This window comes from Mobula hypostoma, chromosome 13 (assembly GCF_963921235.1).
Source record: "Mobula hypostoma chromosome 13, sMobHyp1.1, whole genome shotgun sequence".
NCBI classification, from domain to species: domain Eukaryota; kingdom Metazoa; phylum Chordata; class Chondrichthyes; order Myliobatiformes; family Myliobatidae; genus Mobula; species Mobula hypostoma.
In genome coordinates this window covers 66,781,541-66,801,202 of record NC_086109.1, presented here as the reverse complement: position 1 = coordinate 66,801,202, position 19,662 = coordinate 66,781,541, and the positions used below count along the sequence as shown (strand labels likewise).

At 45.9% G+C, this 19,662-nt stretch overlaps 1 protein-coding gene across 1 annotated transcript in view; it reads right to left on the bottom strand.

Moving 5' to 3' along the window:
- Positions 1-922: 922 nt before the first annotated feature.
- LOC134355967 (hepatoma-derived growth factor-related protein 3-like) overlaps positions 923-19,662 on the bottom strand; it is a 130,257-nt gene continuing 111,517 nt past the window's right edge. Inside the window, exons 5-6 of the mRNA XM_063066522.1 lie at positions 6,073-6,228; positions 923-1,408 (exon numbers count right to left, since the gene is read on the bottom strand). Of these exons, the coding sequence (XP_062922592.1) occupies positions 1,394-1,408; positions 6,073-6,228 (171 nt within the window). The 3' untranslated portion in view covers positions 923-1,393. The remainder of the gene's footprint in view (positions 1,409-6,072; positions 6,229-19,662) is intronic.

Sequence of the window (19,662 nt, the reverse complement as noted above, 5' to 3'; positions counted from 1 at the left end):
GCTTTCTCTGGCGGACAGAGCGTAGGTGTTCAGCGAAATGGTCTCCCAGTCTGCGTTGGGTCTCGCCAATATATAGAAGGCCGCACTGGGAGCACTGGACGCAGTATACCACACCAGCCGACTCACAGGTGAAGTGTCGCCTCACCTACAAAAAGTACTGGCTATGGCTCAGTCCATCATGGGTAAAGCCCTCCCAACAATTGAGCACATCTGTTGCAGGAAAGCAGCATCCATCATCAGGAACCCCACCACCCAGGACATGCTCTCTTCTCAATGCTGCCATCAGTAAGGTACAAGAGCCTCAGGATTTGCACCACCAGATTCAGGAACAGTTGGCACCCCTCAACTATCAGGTTCTTGAACAAAAGGGGATAACTTCACTTGCCCCGTCATTGAAATGTTCCCATAACCTATGGCCTCACTTTCAAGGACTCTTCATCTCACATTCTCAATATTTGTTACTTTTATTTCTTGTTTTTGCATTTATATAGCTTGTTGTCTTCTGCACTCTGGTTGAACGCCCTAGTTGGGCAGTCTTTCATTGAGTCTGTTATAGCTCTGTTCTCTATATTTGTTGAGTATCCCACAAGAAAATGAATCTCAGGGTTGTATTATGGTGATATATATGTACTGTACTTTGAACTATACGCCTGTGATACTGCTACAAGTAAGATATTTCATTGCACCTGAGCAAATGGGTACTTGTACATATGATAATAAATTCTGACGGTAGTTGTATCTTTGCAGAATTTCATAATAAATAGGTTGCAGCATCTACACCGGTGGCACTGTTCAATTCTGGCATGATGGTAACTTCATTCACCATTTCATTATATAGTGATCAACTCATACATTCATGACCTCTCCCAAAGTTTCTAGCACTGTGATCTGCTTCAAAATAAGTAACACCAACATTCATGCATTCCATTAATTTTATTCTACCAGTCATTTCTGAACAGCAGTAGAACAGACATTTTTGTGTAAAGATACTAAATAAATGCATAAAAAATCCCATAAGACAAATGGCACAGGGAAGAATAAAACTAAGCTGAGTACAAGAAAAAAAGTTTATTTTTCACATTTAAAGCAAGCATCAAAAATAAATATTGTATCCTCTCTCAGTAACAGAACAGCTAGGCAGTTATAAGAATGAAGTACTGTAAAGGGTGGATGGAATGCCGCTCACCACATTCCAGAAGAGGGAGAATATAAAATACATGACGTTTTCTTGGTGTTTTACTGACTGGCATGTGCGCAAAATTATAGTCGGTAGCACAACGAAGGAAAGCCTGCACAAAATGCTGATGTCGACAGAGACAGAAGGAATGATTGTATGTAAAATGTCCAGTCATGGACAGCTGAGACCTGGTCCTCCGTCCTTAGTGGCCAGAATTCAAATGATCGAAGTCTGAAATGAAGGATTCAAAACAGTTAAACAACTACAGCAGATGCTGGAAACTTTAAAGAAACATCAAATATCCCAGAAATGTTCTAAACTTGTGACGAGAGAAACAGTTTTAAAAACAGAACATGCTGCAAGCGCTCAGCAGGCAGCAACTTTCGAAAGTGAACCAGAGTTAAGGGGTTTGGAACTTGCAGCCGGGCTGTTGATCACCTTCATTATTCATTGGAACAGAGCATTTTACCACGTTTGTATCAACGTTCAGAAATCTAAAAATGTTGTTTCCTATAGTGGCAGAGTCTAGGACCAGAGGGCACAGCCTCAGAATTGAGGGAACTGAGATGAGGAGGACTTTCTTTAGCCAGAAGAATTCATCAGTCACAGATGGCTTTGGAGGCCAAGGCATTGAGAATATTTAAGGTGGAGGTTGGTAGGTTTTTGATTAGCATGGAAGTGAAATGTTATAGGGAGGAGGCAGGAGTATGTGGTTGAGAGGGACAATAAATCAGCTGTTATGGAATGGCAGAACATACTTGATGGGCCGAATGGCCTAATTCTGCTCCTATTCCATATTGTCTTAAGGATCTGATGCAATCCTGCCTGCTGTGCATTGAATTTCAATGGAGGCATGAGATCTTAAGCTAATTACCCAACACTTACTAAAGATTTCACTGGACATTTCAGTGTCATATCTGAGCAGTTGCATAGAATGTTTGCCTAAAGATTTCACTGGTTTTGAGAGACTTAGATAATAACTTATGAATTTATAATGACTTTCAATGGTCTATCTTTCTAACTAAAATAAATCAATTTAATATGGTTGCAAAAGAAAAAGCAAAGCGCTGTCTGTACCAATTACCTCCCAGCATCTGTCGTTATCTTCCCCTCACCTGGATCCACCCATCCACGTTCCTCACTACTCCCCCTCACCTCTTTACACCGGCCAACTCCTGGTTCTGATGCAGAGTCTCGACTGCAAAACACCAACTATCCCACCGTCTCTAACTCCAACAGCCTCCAGACCACAGACGCCACCGTCATCAACTCTGGCTCAAGCAACCTCAGCTTGCTCCAGACCATGGATCCCCCTGTTAACTAACCCCAGTTCCAGTGACCCAGGCTGCCTTCAGACGTGAATTATGCAGCCAACCGCTCCAGCCCTGATCTCAGCGGCCTGCAGCTCCGGACTGAGACCTTTCTCACTGCCTTTGGGCCCCTGGATACCCCTTCCCCCACCACAAGCTGCAACCCTGGGTCTCTCAGGTTCCTCTGTCACCTCTTGGGCACTTAGAGCCTGCATCTTCCTCCTACCTCACCCTCTCTGAACACCCAACCTTTCCCTCTTCGCTGATGCCACCACCTCTCTATGATCCCAGCTCTAATCCCTGTCGTGCCTTCACCATTCCATCTGACTTACTCCTGAGGTGGAATGTTCTGTCCTCAACATGGGCCTTACCTTTTGTTCTCCTTCACCCACACCTCAGTGAGTTTTATGCCAGTCAGCATGCCAAGCTATTCTCTGTCACCTCTGAATCTGAGTCCACTTTTTCGGCAAGGGTTCCCCACTCTGCACCAGGACCATGAGGCCACTGTCTCCTGCACCATTACCAACCTCATCAACTCTGGAGATTTCCCATCCTCGGTTACCAACCTCACAGTTCCCTTATGCTGCAATGCTCATTTCTATCTCCTTCCGAAGATCCACAACTCTCACTGACGGATAGGCCCATTGTTCCTGCCTGCACCTGTCCCACTGAATTTGAGTCTGCATACCTTGTCTCCATTTTATCCCCCTTGGTTCAGTCCCTTCCCACCTACATATGTGACACTTCACATGCTTTCGATGTCCTTAACAAATTTCAATTCCCTGGTCCTGATCGCCTGATTTTCACCATGGATGTCTAGTTCCTATACACTTACATCCCACACAGAGAAGGCTCTAAAGCACTGCATTTTTCTTGACAAAAGACCTGACCAGTTCCCCTCCATCTGGCAGAACTGGTGCTCACCCTCAACAATTTATCTTTCAGTTCCTCCCACTTTCTCCAAACTCAGGGTGTAACCACGGGCATCCGCATAGGCCCCAGCTATGTCTACCTTTTAGTTGGCTATGTGGAACAGTCTATATTCCATCTTGTGATTTATCCCCTTCAAAGGGCTGATTCTAAAACTTCCACATTAACATTCAATAAACCTCTAACAATAATGCATTAGCCTGTCAGATCCCAACATAAAATCATATTGTTTTCATGATGTGAATTGTCCTGAATGTGAAGAATAACGCATCTAAATTAAATACCTTTTGTTGTGTGTGTGAGTGTGAGTGGGAGAGAGGGAGAGAGGGAGAGAGGGAGAGAGGGAGAGAGGGAGAGAGGGAGAGAGGGAGAGAGGGAGAGAGCGAGAGAGGGAGAGAGGGAGAGAGGGAGAGAGGGAGAGAGGGAGAGAGGGAGAGAGGGAGAGAGGGAGAGAGGGAGAGAGGGAGAGAGGGAGAGAGGGAGAGAGGGAGAGAGGGAAGGAAGGAAGGAAGGAAGGAAGGAAGGAAGGAAGGAAGGAAGGAAGAAAATGAATGAGAATATCATTCTCCCTGAAACATTGGAAGCCTAAGGGCAACCTGGCAAAAGTATATAACATTATGAGAGGGAGTAAAGGTAAATAATCAGAGTCTTTTTCCTGGGGTGGAAATGTCAAACACTGCAGTGCATAGCTTTAGGGAGCAGTTAAAGGAAATTGATGAGTTTATTTTTACATGAATGTGATGAACTGAGGCCATGTCTTCGTGTCTGCGGACAGACTTTCTTTCATGGACTTCAGCTCCGAATGCTGTTTGCTTGCTTTTATTGTTTGCTCAATTTGTTTTTATTTCCCCTCTGCACATTGGGTGCTTGATGGGCTTCTTTTTTTAATGGGTTCTTTTTGGTTTCTTTGCTTCATGGCTGCCTGTAAGGAGACGAATCTCAAGGTAGCATTATGTATACATACTTTGATAATAAATGGTCTTTGAATTTGAACTTTGAATGGGTGCCTGAAACTTGCTGCTAGGAGAAGTAGTGGAAGCAGATTGGGGAACATGAATAAACAGAAAATGGAGGGATGCAGACCATGTGCAAGTAGATCGGATTAGCTTAGATTGGCATCATGGCTGGCACAGAAATTGTAGGCCAAAGGACCCATTCCTGTGCTGTGATGTTCTCCGTTCTAATTTCAGTCAAACATGAACTGCTTTTCTGCAGCCCATTCCATTCAGAGGGTAAGCAGAATATAAGAAATGTCAGTTTTAAAGTGTCCAAAAGCAAAAGAGTGGAAATCTGGAATAAAACAAAACTTTGTAGACATGCTCGGTAGCTGTAGCAATAACTATGGAAAGAGGACATAGGCGATATTTCAGGTTCTGAAATCTGATGTTAATGTTGTTTTTCTAGCCACGGATGCTGCCCAATTCTCCGAATATTTACAACATTTTCTGCTTTAACTTCAAGGCATCAGCCATTGCATCTTGAAACAAAATTCTTTTGCAGTCCTCTTCAGTTTCTTTCACACAAGTACAAGCACATTCAAACTGAGTTCTATACAAAATATATTTGCAGATAAATTAATGGATTGAGGTGGATTGCTCACAGCAATTCATTATCACCAGCTCTCATAGCTGGGAGCACTTGATATTGGTGGATCCAGGTCTATTTCTGCTAGGTAATATGCAAGATCTGATGTTCCAGATCTTAAAGATATTCCTGAAACTGGACAAAGTGAAAGCAAGACTAATGGGATATGTTAGGGTTAGTTTTGACAAATTTAAGTTGGGTTGAACTGATGACTGAAGTTAGAGGAACTCAGGGCTAATGCTCTGACTACATTATAAGATGGTGAGAGGCATTGATCGTATGGATAGTCAGAGGCTTTTTCCCAGGGCTGAAATGGCTAGCACGAGAGGGCACAGTTTTAAGGTGCTTGGAAGTAGGTACAGAGGAGATGTCAGGGGTAAGGTGTTTTTTTTTTTTACACGGAGAGTGGCGAGTGCGTGGAATGGGCTGCCGGCGATGGTGGTGGAGGCGGACACGATAGGGTCTTTTAAGAGACTCCTGGACAGGTGCATGGAGCTCAGAAAAATAGAGGGCTATGGGTAACCCTAGGTAATTTCTCTGGTAAGGACATGCTCGGCACAGCTTTGTCGGCAGAAGGGCCTGGATTGTGCTGTAGGTTTTCTATGTTTCTATATTGCATTTTGAAACTGATCTTCAGATGCTTGATATAGCTGAGCTAGGGAGCACCTCCATAAGAAATGTGCATTTCATGAAACAGTAACTTGTGTGACCTTCAGTGCACAAGACACAGAAACGTAACCATGATATGCTGTGATCATATATAGGATATACTGCTACGTAGGGTGGTGAAGATCGATTCAATTAAACTTTAAAGGGAATTTGAAAGGGAAGATCTTTCAAAACTACAGAGATATTTCAAGGGAGGAAACTACTGGACAGTTCTTTTAAAGGGCAGGCACAGTTGAATGGCCTCTTTCAGTGAAAAAAAAATCAGATCCCTAAAACCTGTCCAACTGTGTCAATGTGTGCTATATTTATCAATTTCCCTTAACTACCAATGTCCTGCTCTAACAGAGTTTCCAAACCTGAGGAAAAATCTCACTGGATATTCTAAAGCATTAACACTGTTACCTCCTCATTCATTTGCTGATACTCAGCAGTATTTTTTGCATCGCCATCTGCCTCTCCTGTTTCTGAACCACTCTTATCCTCTTCCTCCTTGATATCCTTCTCAGCTTCGTCTTTGCCTTCCTGGTCAGTGGATTTCCGCAACTGCTTTGCAGATTTCTGGAAAACACAATCTCAGAAATTGAAATGATCAGAGGAGAGAGGCTGCCTTGTCCCAAGTCCACGTTGTGGAAATTTGCAAAAGTTTTGTTTATGAATCTGGAGATGTCCCAGGATTGAGTAAAACATTCAACAACAGCTTTTGAAAAGGTATGACGGTTCACTTTTTGACCATTTGATTTTTCAAGTCCATAAAATAAGATCAGGATACAATTATTCTCCCACTTATTTTCTGATGTTTGTTTCCAAATACAAATCAATTCTGTACGTTTTTAATTTTTGTTTGACAAACCAAAGTAAACCCCTGAAATTCAAGCCTCAGTTGCTATAAGAATCAGTGAGAAGTGACAGCATCGTTGTCAAGCTTCTTCTCGTGAATTCATTTGTCATGTAATATAATAATTATAATATGATTCACGGGTGTAGCTGGTTTAAATTATGGAGCGACCAAATTCAATGAGTAGACATCATCGAACTTTACTGGCAGGCATCATCCAGTGCTAGAAAATCAATGGTCTATTGCAAAGATTGGGTTTAAATGGCTAGAGTTATGGTTTACAACATGCCTCGGAATGCTTGTCCTTCTGTGGTAATTATTTAGAGACAGGGTGAATCATTCCTCAGCTGTCAGGGTAGGAGGCCACCAAGGTTGAAAGGCTCTTAAATAAGTCAAGATATTTCGCAAACTATGTGTCAGCTTTAAACAATCAAACTCTCAGAGCAACCTCAGAGTTGGAATAAAGCTTTCAACTTGGATTTCTTGTACATTGGTAACCATTACTCCCACTCTGGACAAGTGCATCGACTGCTCAAGATCTCTGTGACCAAATGGGGAACAAATCCCCTCCAAGTCACCTATTCAAGGTCATCTCTTATCTTTTTAATAGACATAGCACTTTCCTAGATTCCTGCAAATGCACTTCGTGGGTTCTTCGTTCCTGTCTTCACTTTAAAATTGTACCTATAGTTTATACTTCTCTTTATTTTCCTATCCAACTGTAATCACTTTGCATATTAATTTAAAAATACTTGCACCAGTCTTCCATTGCTCTCTTGAAGTCCACAACTGCCATCCCTCTCAACAATCCAAAGAACAACTGCTTGGGACTATTCACCTCCTTTAACCAATTATATATAGTCCCTTCCATGCTTCAATTATACTAATAAGTCTACCATGTAAGTGATCTGAGAATGTTCAAGTGGGGCGACATGGTGGTGTAGCAGTTAGTGCAGTGCTTTACAGTGCCTGTGATCATTGATCAGGTTTCTATACTATCTGGAAGGAGTTTGTATGTTCTCCCCGTGACTGCATGGTATGAGCAGCTGGTGCATATTCCTTGGTGTCCTTGGTTATTATTTTGTAAATAATACTATTCTTTTGCACTTCTGGTCAGATGCTAATTGCATTTTATTGGCTTTGTATCTGTACTCGGCACACTGACAATAAAGTTGAATCTAATCCAATCTAATATCACGTCCTGGTTATGCAACCATTGATGCCAGGCAGACAATCTCTGAAGATGACTTGTAAAGATACTGCCCAGAAGGAGGCAATGGCAAACCACCTCTGTAGAATATTTGCCAAGAACAATCATGGTTATAAACCATGATCGCCACGTCATATGACATGGCACATAGTGACGATGATGATGACTGTAAATACTCAGCATTTTAGAGAGTACCTATGGAGAGGGGATCAGAGTGGCTTCATGTCCATGACATTCTGGTAGGTCTTCCATTTGGAACATTTCTATACCCTCCTCCCCCAGTGTCACTTTACCCACTGTCCGTCTCCCGCAGTTTTCATTTTTATTTCAGATTTCCCATTGCGCCTTGTAAGGCATGAAAATGCCCGACGCAGGCCTCTCATGGTCTGAGTTGATGTTCCCTCCCTCACCCCCTCCCATAACTATGGCAGCTTGCTCTGGTGAGGCTGACAGATCTCTATTGGTCAGGGTTAAGTGGATACAGAGTGAATAAAGTTACCAACATTATAACTCAAAACTAAGGGGCTGGCTGCTGCTGGCAAGTCTCAGGCAAAGAGTTAAATGCAGCCCAGATACTGCTTGTTACTTAAAAAGTGCAACGATGTAAACTTAAAATATTGCTTTCACAGATGCCTTCTGTAGTTTTAAACAACTTTCACAAATGTGGGTACGTTTGCCAGCTGAAAAATCGTGTGCATTAATCTTTTTTCCATTAAGAAGTTTTCTCTGTAAGTGCTTGTCACTGTGGCTATCAGGAGGTACAGTGTCCTAGAGCTGTTCAGCTTGAGGTGAAACTGGGATTAGATATTGGAAAATTCTCTGGGGTGAAAAGACACATTGAACTGACCTCTTAAAGGGCAGCAGGTTTTCATTCAAATATGAGACCTCTTCTGATCATGGGAATAAAGTTGAGGGGCAGCATTTAATTAATTAGCAGATGATGGCTGGGGCTTCCCATTTCTGTGGCACAATCTAAAAACTGGGAGTGAACCTGCTGGCTACTTCCCTGCTGGAATTATTGTCCCTCTGCCATACCTATCCAACTGAATGGCAAGTAAACAAACTCATTAGCCCTTTACATCCCAGTGACATGATCTGAGCAATGATAGGGCTACCAGGCTCAGAAAGGGGAAGCCCAGCTCCCAAATATCCCTGACCTTTCTTCATAAATGGAAAAACAGCTTTTAAGTATTAAAGGCACAAGTCACATCTTAATATCTCTATCATCCTGAGACCTGTAAAATCTATTAAAATGGAAGCAAAGTTAAAAATCTAACCCAATTAAAACTAAATAAAATTGGTTAATAAGTAATATACATGATTTGTTTTAAAAAGCATGAAGTGAGATAAATTATCTTCTTCATCCTGAAATTCCTTTTGAAATTAATAGGATGCTGGATCTGGGAGGTGATCTTCCAGTATAAAACCAGGAATTCCAGCAAGAGTGGGTGCGCTGCGTAACACTATAAAATCCCAGTGACAGGTTTGATATTCAGAATCTATCAGTAAGTCCTTGATTTCTGCATTTGACAGGCAATGCATTCAAATCACTAAATGTTGTCAGTTCTGTTTAGAATTGCTGAAAATTGACATTCAGTGCATTTTTAAAGTTTCTGTCAGGAAAAACCTTTTTTTTTATTTTTCACACTGATAACTACAAGTAACCATTTTGAATCTGCAGCAATCCTTGCAAACTGAGCCCAAAATGTCTGCTGATTTCTATTTGTGATGCATTATGCTGCAAATCTGGTTAATACACAGTAAATTCAGACATCGGTTTCAGAAACCCGAGCCACATATCAAGCATTATTAGTTTATAAATTGTATTAGCTACATACTGTTGCACAAAATGTCTCTGTCTCTCTGTAGATCTGGTCATTTGCTGGTTTATTTTACCCTTCCACTGGCTGGGGACAAAGAAGCAAATACTTAATGGTACCACACTGAGATTGTCAGCAGGTGGCAGCACTATTGTGTATCTCCATTATAAATAATTACCCAGTATTTCCTGGAAAGAAGCATCTCATTAGACTGTGGCCATCTTAAGGTTAAAGCTATTTTCTACCTGGAAGTTACAGGAACAAACTAATAAGTGGGTTACTTGGGACTTCTATGGAGGACTGAATTGACAATCTACAGGCACAAAATACCTACAGTATGATTGAAGGGCTGGCGAGGGAAAATGAGTAATGGCAGAGGAGAGGGGAAGGGAAGAGGGGGAGAGAGAGGGGGGGAGAGAGAGAGGGGCAGAGAAAGAGAGGGGGGAAGAGAGAGAGGGGGAGAGAGAGAGGGGGAGAGGGGGGAGGGGGAGAGAGGGGGGAGGGGGAGAGAGGGGGAGGGGGAGAGAGGGGGAGGGGAGAGGGGGGAGGGGGAGAGAGGGGGAGGGGGAGAGAGGGGGGAGGGGGAGAGAGAGGGGGAGGGGGAGAGAGAGAGGGGGAGGGGGAGAGAGAGGGGGAGGGGGAGAGGGGGGAGAGAGAGGGGGAGGGGGAGGGGGGAGAGAGAGGGGGGAGGGGGAGAGAGGGGGGAGGGGAGAGAGAGGGGGGAGGGGGAGAGAGAGGGGGGAGGGGGAGAGAGAGGGGGAGGGGAGAGAGAGGGGGGAGGGGAGAGAGGGGGGGAGGGGGAGAGAGAGGGGGGAGGGGAGAGAGAGGGGGGAGGGGGGAGAGAGGGTAGGGGTAGAGAGAAAGGAGGGGAGAAGGGGAGAGGGAGGAGGGGGAAGAGAGAGAGAGGGGGGGAGGAGAGAGAGAGGAGGGGCGAGGAGCAAGAGAGAAAGGAGGGGAGAAGGAGAGAGAGAGGAGGGGGAAGGAGAGAGAGGGGGAGGAGAGAGGGGGGAGGAGAGAGGGGGGAGAGAGAGGGGGGAGGAGAGAGGTGGGGAGGAGAGGGGGGAGGAGAGGGGGGAGGAGAGAGGGGGAGGAGAGAGGGGGAGGAGAGAGGGGGGAGAGGGGAGGAGAGAGGGGGGGAGAGAGGGGGGGAGAGGGGGGGGGGAGGGGGGGGGGGGGGGGGGGGGAGAGGGGGGGGGGAGGGGGGGGAGAGGGGGGGAGAGGGGGGAGAGGGGGGGAGGGGGAGAGGGGGGGAGGAGGGGGAGGAGGGGGGGGAGGAGGGGGGTGAGGAGAGGGGGTGAGGAGAGGGGGTGAGGAGAGGGGGTGAGGAGAGAGGGGGGAGGAGAGAGGGGGAGGAGAGAGGGGGGAGGAGGGGGGGGGAGGAGAGGGGGGAGGAGAGGGGGGGAGGAGAGGGGGGAGGAGAGGGGGGAGGAGAGGGGGGAGGAGAGGGGGGAGGAGAGGGAGGGGAGGAGAGGGGGAGGAGGGGGGAGGAGAGGGGGGAGGAGAGGGGGGAGGAGAGGGGGGAGGAGAGGGGGGAGGAGAGGGGGGAGGAGAGGGGGAGGAGAGGGGGAGGAGGGGGGAGGAGGGGGGGAGGAGGAGAGGGGGGAGGAGAGAGGGGGAGGAGAGAGGGGAGGAGAGAGGGGGAGAGGGGGAGGAGAGAGAGGGGGAGGGGGAGAGAGGGGGAGGGGGAGAGAGGGGGAGGGGGAGAGAGGGGGGAGGGGGAGAGAGGGGGGAGGGGGAGAGAGGGGGGAGGGGGAGAGAGGGGGGAGGGGGAGAGAGGGGGGGAGGGGGGAGAGAGACGGGGAGGGAGAGGGGGGGGAGGAGAGAGGAGGGGGAGGGGAGAGAGAGAGGAAGGGGAAGCAGAGAGAGAGGGGGAAGGAGAGAAAGAGGAGGGGGAAGGAGAGAGAGGGGGAGAAAAGGGGGAGGAGAGAGAGGGGGGAAGGAGAGAGGAGGAGGGAAGGAGAGAGGAGGGGGAGGAGGGGAGGAGAGAGGGGGGAGGAGAGAGAGGGGGGAAGGAGAGAGGAGGGAAGGAGAGAGGAGGGGGGAAGGAGAGGGGGGGAAGGAGAGAGAGGGGGAAAGGAGAGAGGAGGGAAGGAGAGAGGAGGGGGGAAGGAGAGAGGAGGGGGGAAGGAGAGAGGAGGGGGGAAGGAGAGAGGAGGGGGGAAGGAGAGAGGGGGGGGAGGAGAGAGGGGGGGGAGGAGAGAGGGGGGGGAAGGAGAGAGGGGGGGAAGGAGAGAGAGGGGGAAGGAGAGAGAGGGGGAAAGGAGAGAGAGGGGGAAAGGAGAGAGAGGGGGAAAGGAGAGAGGAGGGAAGGAGAGAGGAGGGAAGGAGAGAGGAGGGAAGGAGAGAGAGAGGAGAGAGGGGAGAGACAGTAAGGAGAAGGGGAGAGAGAGTGGGGGGAAGGAAAGAGGGGGAGGAGAGAGGGGGGAGGAGAGAGAGGGGAAGGGGAGAGAGAGAGGAGGGGGAGAGAGAGAGGAGGGGGAAGGAGAGAGAGAGGAAGGAGAGGGGTGAGGGGGAGAGAGGGGTGAGGGGGAGAGGGGGGTGAGGAAGCGAGGGAGAGAGGCGAGGGAGAGGGGGGAGGGAGAGAGGGGGAGGGAGGGGGGAGGGAGAGGGGGGAAGGTTTGTTACATAGAGAATGGCACAGGAAGAAAATATGTTATTTAAAAAAAAATAAATCTCCCTTTACTGTTCTATTTTCTAAACTGAGAGTTCACTATTAAATTTCTTACTTTATGGAATAGAGGGGTTGATTGACATTGCAAGAGCATACATTTCTTCATTGAACAGGTATTTAGTCTCCCCACAAGCAGCCCTAATTTACCGAGTTAGCAGGGCAGGCACGTGTGCAGATGTTATTACTTTATGATATCCATGTGGAAACTGAAGGCAAGCTGCTGATCTCACAAAGACGACAGTAGAATGGCACAATTTGTTTACCAACTCTTCAGAGGAAACTACTTTGCCAAGCTTTGCTGGATAAGGGCAAAGTGTAATTAAATAGCTGGGGAAGAAAATGCTGAAAATACTCAGCAGGTTAGGCAGCAACCATCTTGGAAGAAACAGAGTTAACATTTCTGGTTGAAGGCTCTACATCAGAAATCCCACCTCTCCTTAATTGTGTCCTGACCTCATGAGTATTTTCTACTCTCATTTCATATTCTCACCATCTGCAGTTTTGTTTTCTTTTCAACTAAGCTGCTGCTACTTGGGGGGCAAATTCTGGACTATTTAATCAATCAATACGATTTGACAATCACTGCCTTACAAGTGAATGTCCTTCCTGATAAAAGAATTTAATTTTCCTGAGGCTCTCTCACCAAAGGCAATAAACACTCTACAACGTCCAATGAAAACTGTAGTTTGATGGCTTGTTTCCAACTATGTGTTGGAAGTTTGATTTAAAATAAATGTTTTCCTTTGGATTCAGAGGTTAGGAGCTGTTCAGGTGCTGTGAATTTCAAAATTTGCTGAAGCCGGGATTGATAGTGTCCAAGATTTTCTGGCTCAGTTCATTTATGCAGAAGGTGTTGTGTTGCATTAATAATTTAATTGAAGAGTGTTCCCTTTAGAAAAATCTGATTAGTAACATAGTAACTTTGAAAACTTGTTTTAATCTGTGATTTCTTCAGGAAAGTAACTACCTGGCTTGGATGATTAGAGTTTTGCAGCAGTGATCTGGATTTTGATTTTTGATTTTTGATATCATGTAAACATTACTGAGGGTATGAGATTCATCTAGGAACATTTGGTGGGCTATTTTTGGAGGCTCACATGTGTGTCATTTCAGGCAGTTATGCAAAATATTGCTTGGTCATGTACACTGCTTATACAGAAATAAAGCTGTGTAATTAATCTCCTACGCATACCCCTTTGCAACGTAGGAGGAGGCCATTTGGCCTGTTGAGTCTGTGCCAACTCTCAGGACTTTTCCATCGATTCTATTTTCCCACTTGCCTTTCTGTAATCTAGTCTTTCTTACACCCACTTTAACCCTCCCTGATTCTCCTACCATCCATCTATAGTTAGGGTCAATCAAGTAGCAATTAACCAACCAGCATGCCTTTGGGATGTGGGAGAAAGCCCAAGCAGTCACAGGAAAAACATGCACACTGCATGCAGGCAGGAGGTCAGGGTAGGTCATAATGTATGATAGCACCACTAACAACCGGAGTGCTGTGTCAATTACTTAGCTGTGATACCCAATGACAAAAATTATCTTGGAGACACAAGAGACTGCAGCTGCTAGAATTTGGAGCAAGACACAGGCACTGGAGGTCTAGCTGCATCAATGGAGGGATATGGGCAGAGGAGGCTTCAGGTTGAGACCCTTCAACTGGGCTGAAAGAACGAGGGCGACCAGGCTGCATAAAGAAGGTGGAGGAAGATCTGGCAAGTGATGGGTGGATCCAGGTGAGGGGATGACAAAAAAAACTATCTTGTTCCATGTGGCTCGTGATAAGGTGTGGAAAACAGAGACTCCAATACAGGTGTGAAGACCAACACATGACCTAAAACTGACTAGGATATTCCACCCGAACTTTACTTCTTTCTCTCGTCTACCAGCCTCTTATCATTGATCTATCCAAACCCACTCTCCCTCTATCCTACTTCTACCGATCGTTTCCCAGTCTCTCCTGTTCCACCCACCTTGTTATACTGATCTAACCAACCCCTTCCAATACCCATAATCTTCTTTCCCAATTTTTCTGAAGACCCAGGAGATTGCAGATGCTAGAATCTGGAGCTACAGACAAAATCCCAGAGGAACTCAGTGGGTCAGGCAGCATCTGTGGGGCTAAATGCACAGTTTACACTTTGAATCAAGACACTTCATCTTGGTCCAAGGTGAAGAGTCTTGATCCAAACATTGACTATCCATTTCCCTCCACAGATGCTGCCTGATCTGCTGAGTTCCACCAACACTTTGTTTGATGTCCTGAGTTTTCTGAATTTATGCAAGCATGAAGAGCTGTTTCCATAGCTAGACAGACAGACAACCGTTTCCTACCTGCTTGAACTTGCTCTCCTAACTCTTCCACTGCTTACCCTTTAAGTCATAAAACAATAAATTCTTGGACTTGCTATGGGGCTCACCAAATAAATAAAAAGACCCATAACAGTGTTGTTCAATGAAGAGAAGCATTATGTGTGTGTGTACATTTTTTCTTCCTTACTCAAAATGACAACAGTGAACCAGAGCAATATTCTGCTGGTTGGCTTACAAAACTTCTCAATATACATCTTTTGAATTATTTTCACTACAATCTACAGCATGTAATTTCTCTGTAAGCAATACTTTTGAACTGACTTAATAAACTACAGATTTCATGATCTTCTCAAGGATTCGGCAGAGTTAGCTCTCAAGCAAGCAGATATGGCACCTGTAGGATGAAGGTTCATCACCATGGCCAGATGCAAGGCGGTGGTGGTGGGGATTCCAAGCCAGATTGAAACACAGAGGAACAAGACCCTCTCTACCCAGCATTTTGTTAACAAATGTGCTATCACTGGAGAACAAACCTGAGGACCTGAGACCAAGATTGCTCTCGGAAGGAAATGAGAAATTGTGTTTGATAGTTTACAGAGACATGGCTTACTTCCAGCTCACCAGATTCGGCTATCAGACTCAAAGGCTTCTGACAAACAGGATGGATCAAACTGCTGATTCAGAAAAAGCAAAAGGTGGGGTGTGTGTTTCATGATAAACTCTCTGTGGTGCTCCAATGTTTTGTTGTCCTTGTGTTCCATGACTTGGAATAACTAATGATCAACTATTTACCAAGAGCGATCTCCACGATCCTGACCACAGTTTACATACCATCATTGACCAACTATAATCAGGCACTTGAGATACTGCATGATGCCATCACCAAACAAGAAAAAGTCCACCCGTCACATTCCAAATCATAGTCAGGGAATTCAACCACGCTGGTTTGAAGATACCTCTGCCTAATGACCATCAGCATATCACATGTACCACTAGCGGTCTCAGCGCACTGGACCACTGTTTATTATGATAAGGAATGATGCAGTTCCATGTGCAGACTGCTTTTCGGGAAATCTGGTCACTTGGCTGTCCTTCTCCTATCGACATACAGGCAGAGGCTAAAGAGCAAGGCTCCAGAGGTTCGGATAACAAAGGGATGTTTGCAGGAGGCAGAGGAGTGGCTATGGGACTCTTTCAAGTCGGTGGACTGAGTTGTGTTCAAGGATTCATCAATGAATCTGAATGAATACATCATGGTTTTATAAAAACAGTCGTAAACAAATGTGGTCCACAAAATCATTCAGAGTCTTCCCCAACCAGAAGCCTTGGATGAAGCATGAGATCCACAGTCTGCTGAGGGCCAGATCAGAGGCCTCCAATGCTCGCTTTGACCTTGAAAACATGGAGGAACCAGCATGAACTCCCACAGCTCTCGATGATACTGTAATTTCAGTCTTTGAGGTCGGAGTGAGAAAATTTTTCAGGAGGATGTACCCACGGAAAGCATCCAGCCCAGATAGGGTACCTGGTCGAGTACTAAAGATCAACAGGCTGGAGTGTTCAACAATATCTTATAATATCTCGTTCTGGCAGTCTGAGGTGCCCACCTGCTTCAAGCAGGCTTCAATCATACCGGTGCCTCGGAAGAATCTCAATGACAATCACCCAGTAGCACTTACATCCACAGTAATGAATTGTTTCGAGATGTCAGCGATTGAACACATCAACTCTGCTCCCATTTGACTACTGGCACAGCAGGTCACAGCAAATGCCGCTTTATTAGCTCTTCATTCAATCCTGGAACATCAGGGCAGCAAAGATGCATACAGCAGGACACTCTATTGACTACAGCTCAGCATTCAATACTATCATCCCTCAAAATGAATTAATTAGCCTCAAGATCTTGGCCTCAATACCTCCTTATAAAATTGGATCCTTGATTTCCTCACCTGCAGACCCCAGTCAGTTTGGATTGGCAACAACATCTCCTCCGCAATCTCCATCAGCACAGGTGCACTACAAGGCTGTGTGCTTAGCCCCCCGCTCTACTCACTTTACACTTAAGACTGTGTAGCTAAGCAGAGCTCCACTGCTATATTTAAGTTGGCTGAGGTCGTTGGCAAAGGTCGGTGGTGGTGAATCAGCAAAAAAGGAGAGAAATTGAAAATCCGGCTGAGTATTCCCACAACAACAACAATTTAGTGTCAGCAAGACCAAAGAGCCGATTATTGACTTCAGAAGGAGGAAGCTGGAGGCCCATGAACCAGTCCTCATTGGGGGATTAGAGGTGGAGAGGATCAGCAGCTTTAAAATCCTCGTTGTTGTAATTTCAGAGGGCCTGTCCTGGACCCAGCAAGTAAATACAATCATGAAGAAAACATGGCATCACTTTACTTCATTAGATGTTCGTGAAGATTCTTTATGACATCTAATACTTCAACAAACATCTATATTTGTGTGGTGGAGAGTGCATAAGGCTATAAGATATAGGAGCAGAATTAGGCCATTTGGCCCATCGAGTCTGCTCTGCCATTTCATCATGGCTCATCAAATTTTCCTCTCGGCCCCAATCTCCTGCCCTCTCCCTGTATCCCTTCATGCCCTGACCAATCAAGAATCTATCAATCTCTGCTCTAAATATACATAAAGGCTTGGCCTCCACAGCTGCCTGTAGCAAAGAACTCCACAGATTCACCACTTTCTGGCTAAAGAAATTCCTCCTCATCTCTGTTCTATGAAGACACCCCCTCTATTCTGAGGCCTTGTCCTCTGGTCTTAGACACTCCCACCACAGGAAATATCCTCACCACATCCACTTTATTAAGGCCTTTCACCATTTGATAGGTTTCAATGAGGTCAGCCCTCATTCTTCTGAATTGTAGTTAATACAGGCCCAGATCCATCAAATGCTCTTCATATGACAACACTCTTCACATTGACCGGTTGCATTACGGCCGGGTATGGAAACACTAATGCTGTTGAACGGAAATCCTACAAGAAGTGGTGGATATGGCCCAGTCCATCATGGGTAAAGCCCTTCCCATCATTGAGCACATCTACATGGAGCACTGTTGCAGGAAATCAGCATTCCAATGCCATATTTAAGTTGGCCGAGGATACCACTGTCGTTGGTCGAGTCAAAGGTGGTGACAAATCAGCATAAAAGAGGGACATTGAACATTTGACTGAGTATTGCCACAACAACAACCGCTCATTCAATCTCACCATTTGATAGGTTTCAATGAGGTCACCCCTCATTCTTCAGAATTCCAATGAATACAGGATCAGGGACCCCCACTACACAACACATCCTCTCTTCTCACTGCTGCCATCAGGAAGGTGGTACAGGAGCCTCAGGACTCACACCACCAGGTTCAGGAACAGCTATTACCCCTCAACCATCAGGCTCTTGAACCAAAGGGGATTCAAGTTCACTTGCCCATCACTAAACTGTTCCCACAACCTGTGGATTCACTTTCAAGGTCTCTTAATCACATTTTCAATATTTATTGTTTATTTATATATTTATTTACTATTTTTTCTTTGGCATTTGCACAGCTTGTTGTCTTTTGCACATTGGTCGTTTGTCTGCCTGTTCGGTGCAGTATTTCATTGACTCTATTATGGTTCTTGGGTTTACTGAGTATGCTCGCAATGGTGTGCATAGTGGCATATACAGTCTTGCGAGACCATGGATCTGCGCCTGGAAAGTCTTCACTCTCCAGGGCGCAGGCCTGGGCAAGGTTGTATGGAGGACCGGCAGTTGCCCATGCTGCAAGTCTCCCCTCTCCACGACACTGATGTTGTCCAAAGGAAGGGCATTAGGACCCATACAGCTTAGCACTGGTGTTGTCGCAGAGCAATGTGTGGTTAAGTGCCTTGCTCAAGGACACAACACACTGCCTTGGCTGGGGCTCGAACTTACAACCTTCAGATCGCTAGTCAAACGCCTTAACCACTTGGCCACGTGCCCACACCATATACAGTATGTGCTTGGATAATAAACTTACTTTGAACTTTGAAACTCGGCACTTAAATGGAGGGGGGTTTTAAATGAGCTGATGACTATTATTACAGGCAACTGAGTTCTGAAGCAGCTTGAATAGCACATAAAGGGAACAACTGGAAAAATACAAATTAGAGAGAGATGATAAAAGCCCATTGGATTTGCTGTTATTATTTGACAGACTGATATTGACCCCCAACAGTAGTTCCAAGAACCTCAGTTAAGTTGTTCCAGCGATTTGCCACAAAACAATTAAAATATTAGATACAAACAACAGGAATTCTGCAGATGCTGGAAATTCAAGCAACACACATCAAAGTTGCTGGTGAACGCAGCAGGCCAAGCAGCATCTGTAGGAAGAGGTGCAGTCGACGTTTCAGGCCGAGATCCTTCGTCAGGACTAACTGAAGGAAGAGTGAGTAAGAGATTTGAAAGTTGGAGGGGGAGGGGGAGATCCAAAATGACAGGAGAAGACAGGAGGGGGAGGGATAGAGCCAAGAGCTGGACAGGTGATAGGCAAAAGGGGATACGAGAGGATCATGGGACAGGAGGTCCGGGAAGAAAGACAAGAGGGGGGGACCCAGAGGATGGGCAAGAGGTATATTCAGAGGGACAGAGGGATAAAAAGGAGAGTGAGAGAAAGAATGTGTGCATAAAAATAAGTAACAGATGGGGTACGAGGGGGAGGTGGGGCATTAGCGGAAGTTAGAGAAGTCGATGTTCATGCCATCAGGTTGGAGGCTACCCAGACGGAATATAAGGTGTTGTTCCTCCAACCTGAGTGTGGCTTCATCTTTACAGTAGAGGAGGCCATGGATAGACATGTCAGAATGGGAATGGGATGTGGAATTAAAATGTGTGGCCACTGGGAGATCCTGCTTTCTCTGGCGGACAGAGCGTAGATGTTCAGCAAAGCGGTCTCCCAGTCTGCGTCGGGTCTCGCCAATATATAAAAGGCCACATCGGGAGCACCGGACGCAGTATATCACCCCAGTCGACTCACAGGTGAAGTGTTGCCTCACCTGGAAGGACTGTTTGGGGCCCTGAATGGTGGTAAGGGAGGAAGTGTAAGGGCATGTGTAGCACTTGTTCCGCTTACACGGATAAGTGCCAGGAGGGAGATCAGTGGGGAGGGAT